This window comes from Helianthus annuus, chromosome 2, assembly GCF_002127325.2.
Source record: "Helianthus annuus cultivar XRQ/B chromosome 2, HanXRQr2.0-SUNRISE, whole genome shotgun sequence".
NCBI lineage: Eukaryota > Viridiplantae > Streptophyta > Magnoliopsida > Asterales > Asteraceae > Helianthus > Helianthus annuus.
Genome location: NC_035434.2, coordinates 46,295,350 through 46,299,386, shown reverse-complemented (window position 1 = coordinate 46,299,386; position 4,037 = coordinate 46,295,350). Strand labels below are relative to the sequence as shown.

Below are 4,037 nucleotides of genomic sequence, written 5' to 3'. Positions count from 1 at the left end.
ATTTTTAAATGAGCCAAGCCTGAGCCCAACCTGGTTCAGTTCGGCTCGTTTACAGCCATCAAGTTCCAAGTATACATGGTTATCATTTTATCACTAATAGTTGACTCATTGTCATACAAATCATTTGTTCTACTAGACTTCGCGACAATCAGTTAAGTTGTTGAAGAAGAAGAAGAAGAAGAAGATGCGAGAGAATGATGAGCACATACAAACACAAATCTATATACAAAAAATACAAAAATAATTGATTTGAGCTTGATTGTCAAAATATACTACACGTTTCTTCAAGAAATTGTCAAGTAACTATGACAAGTATAAAAGAATTGATACAATGTATGCAATTAAACAATTTATTAATGTTACCTCAACAGGACATTGACACAACATGACTGCATGATGGATGAATCCATCTTTGTCTAAGTGAGAATCAAATAGGTTATGAATTTGATTCGGACACTAGTTCCATTGAATTTAACAATCAAAGGAAACAAACAGCGAAAAAACAAACCCTAAACCGCCACAAATTGGCATCAAAACAGTTAAACAGTAGATGGACATAATCGTCCAATTCTTAATACCCACAAAACAACGAGGTAAAGTATTCACAATGCTTGGAGTCGTTCAACATTCATCGTTCGAGATTTAGAATTCATGATTCGAGATTCCAGATTCAGGACTTGAATTCAAGATTCACGAATTGAGATTCAAGATTCACATACAGATAGGGAGGATGACTCGTGTCAAGAATGTGCAACACCTCTTCTTGCTTCATAAATGGTGTCCGACAGTTTTGTGGGTGGCCAATATCGAAACACAGACCGACCTACAATGTTCTCTACAGGAAGCGGGCCCCTACACAATAACATACAAACGCATTAAGATCATTCCATTGTATATAACCAAGTAGTAAAGTAAAACATTAAGATTCCGATCATTACCAGTTGTGCGAGTCAAAACTGTTGTTACGGTTGTCACCCAAAACAAAAACATAGCCTTCCGGCACAACCTGAATGACAAAAAAACAGTGTTTCCAGATTAACGATTGAATCTTGAAAATTATGAGCATAAACAAGAACTTAAAGAGTGAAGTAATTATTAATTAAGTTAAAGAAAGTACCATAGGTTCCATTTCATAAGCTAATGGCTCTAATATGAATTCTTCATCTTGGGCAACACCATTTATCAACAATTTACCTCCTCGAACCTAAAATTTTACGATGAAAGTACCATTTCAGACATAAAGATAAGTGCTATAATATGTAGAGGATAAATTTGTTATTTTATAATCTTACCTCAACATGATCTCCAGCTTTTGCTACAATTCTTTTTATAAATACATCACCGGAACTGTAACCAAATTTCTGCATCATGATAGACCGAAAACAATGAGATGATATAACCTAAAACAAGATAGCCATGAAGATGAACTAAAATCTGACCTGAAGAACAGGAGGGGCCTTGAATATTACAATATCGGAAACTTCTGGCCTTCGAAAGACATATGATACCTACATTAACAAGAAGCAAAACTCAAAATCGTGTTCTTAAAATCAAACTGCTTTCTCAAATTCCATCTACTACTATATCCAGCTATATCAATGATATTTGTGTTTCATTTAGCTTGTTTAAAAAACAGTTACTTTGAGGGGCTTGAAAACAAAGAAACAGTTACATGATAACACTTTTAAATCCATCAAGCCACAAATCTCCATTTTCTTTGAAGGATTAGCAGATCAAGAAACAATTACACATAACACCTTAAAAGTCATCAACAGAACCACAAATCAAAAAACAATTGTCTGATAGCACTTAAAATCCTTCGAATGCAACCATATATTATTACTATTTGCTTTAAAGAATTAGTGGATCAAGAAAACAACTACTTGATTACACCTTAAAATCCATCAAATGAAACCACAGATAACCATACACCTTTGAGGGATTAGCAAATCAAGAAACAGTTATAACACCTTAAAAATTAAATGAACCCACAAATCTAGATTTACTATTAGCAAATCAAAAAACGATTACAAGCTAACACCTTGAAAATTCATCAAATGAAACCATAAATTACCATTTACTTCTACAGATTTACAAATCAAGAAAGAATTACATGATAACACTTTCAAATCCATCAAATGTAACCACAGCTCACCATTTTCTTTGAGGGATTGAAAAATCAAGAAACAATTACATAATAACACCATAAAGCAATCAAATGAAACCACAGATCACCATTTACTTTGAGGAATTAGCAAATCAAAGAAACAATCACTTGATCACACCTTTAAATCCATCAAACGAAACCACAAATCACCATTTACTTTTAACATATTATTAGCAAATCACGACACAACTACTCGATAACACCTTCAAACCCTTAAAAAAATACAAGTTCCCACATACTTCAAATCAATTAGAACATAAATAACCTCTATCTAACCATATATCAACCCCAAATCATGCATAAAACACTAACAACTAAACAAATTTCAATATAAATCACCAATCAGAATTTAAATTATACCTTCTCGGCCAGAATCCGATCACCAACATCAAGAGTAGGACTCATAGAAGCCGAGGGAATCGACCTCGGCTCTGCCAACTGCGATCTAAACAATATACTCACACTCAAAGCTGTAAAAGCAGCCTTAGCATCATCAGAGCAAACATTCAACAACTTATTAAACCAACTGTCCTTCACAACAACATCACATCTCTTCACAGATTCACTAACAGGCTTATTCTCCTTCATTGTTTTAGTACCACCTTTATCCACCTCAACACTATTAATCTCGTTACACGGTAACCACTTCGACCCTTGCAAAAACGGAATAACCGCCGACGCCTTCAACGGCGAAATACCTAACACTCCGGCACTACCACCACCGCCGCCGCCGGTCGTTGACTTTATTAAATGAATCAATCCTACAACAAGCGGCGAAGGTTTAGAATAACTCTCAACGCCTAAAAACTCACCGGCGATCGTCGCGTAAGACGAAACGGAGCTAACAGACGGCGGAAACGCTGCCGGACGATGGACGGAGCCTGGATCTCGATCCGGCTTCTGAAACACACGAGGACGAACGAAAACGTCTTGAAAAATCCGGCATGTGTTGGTTTTTCCGGTGGCGGAAGCTAGGTTCTGCGCCACGTAACCGGAGTACGAAACAGTGAATCGGATCGCCATAACTGCAATTCTGATTAAGAAGATGAAGATCTGGAAAATGTTTTCTACGGTGATTAGGTTTTGTGAGGCTAACAGGAAGCTTATAAAGTGAAATATCCCATTGGAATTGAACGAACTGAAGAAATTGAAGATGTAGGGTTGAATTGGAGGTTTAGATCAGACGAAAATTGAAGGAATTGAGAGTGAAATTGGGGAAAATTGAAGAAATTGAAGGTGAAATCGGGGGAAAATGAGGGAGGATGAAACCCTAATTTGTGTAGTTGACCGGTGAGTTATCTCCGGGAAGTGACGGAGAGAACTCCGGGAAGCGGCGGCGAATGAGAGGCGAAAAGAATGGGAAAGTGAAACAAAGACTCGGAAGTTGTTTTGTTTATACGTGACGGCTTAGCTTGATCAACTCTTTTTTTTCTCCACATTATTTTATTGTTGGATAATATAATCATATAAATTAAATTGTTTTACCAAATTTACTTTTTAATTGGATTTTAAGTTTTTAACCTTTTTGATAAACAATTTTTTTACATCTAATCCCACCTAACTTTAGACGGGGTTGGGGTATGAGTTGACATGTGGAGTTTGAGCCCTCCTATTGGTGAGTGACGTGTCCAGGGGGTATGGTGGGACGTGGGTGAACTGCGTGGCTTGGCAGTTTATTAAAAAAATACAAAAAATTAAAAAAATACACACAACATTAAAAAACAGCCTAAAATTTTATTAAATTCTTAAAAATTACATAATTCCTAAAAATTACAAAAAAACCTAAAAACGATTACAAAATATTAAAAAACCTAGAGCGTTAGGTAAATTTCAAAAAGCGCGAGCTTGTCGAACGGCTTTCGTTCCTTGC

General features: G+C 36.0%; 1 protein-coding gene across 1 annotated transcript; it reads right to left on the bottom strand.

Moving 5' to 3' along the window:
- Positions 1–313: 313 nt before the first annotated feature.
- LOC110920354 (thylakoidal processing peptidase 1, chloroplastic) lies at positions 314–3,605 on the bottom strand. The gene is made up of 6 exons (XM_022164568.2): positions 2,528–3,605; positions 1,440–1,508; positions 1,293–1,361; positions 1,118–1,204; positions 939–1,006; positions 314–852 (listed from the first exon to the last, which is right to left on the bottom strand). The coding sequence occupies exons 1-6, from the start codon at positions 3,188–3,190 to the stop codon at positions 741–743; spliced, it is 1,068 nt and encodes a 355-aa protein (XP_022020260.1). The 5' UTR covers positions 3,191–3,605; the 3' UTR covers positions 314–740.
- Between the last annotated feature and the right edge of the window lie 432 nt (positions 3,606–4,037).

Bases quoted from the DNA above. Each gene is read 5' to 3' on its own strand.
- LOC110920354 (XM_022164568.2), bottom strand. From the start codon at position 3,190: ATGGCGATCCGATTCACTGTTTCGTACTCCGGTTACGTGGCGCAGAAC. The intron at 1,509-2,527 runs GTATAATTTAAA...TTGTTAATGTAG, and splicing joins ATCGGATTCTGGCCGAGAAG to GTATCATATGTCTTTCGAAG. The intron at 853-938 runs GTAATGATCGGA...GTTATTGTGTAG, and splicing joins AGTTTTGACTCGCACAACTG to GGGCCCGCTTCCTGTAGAGA.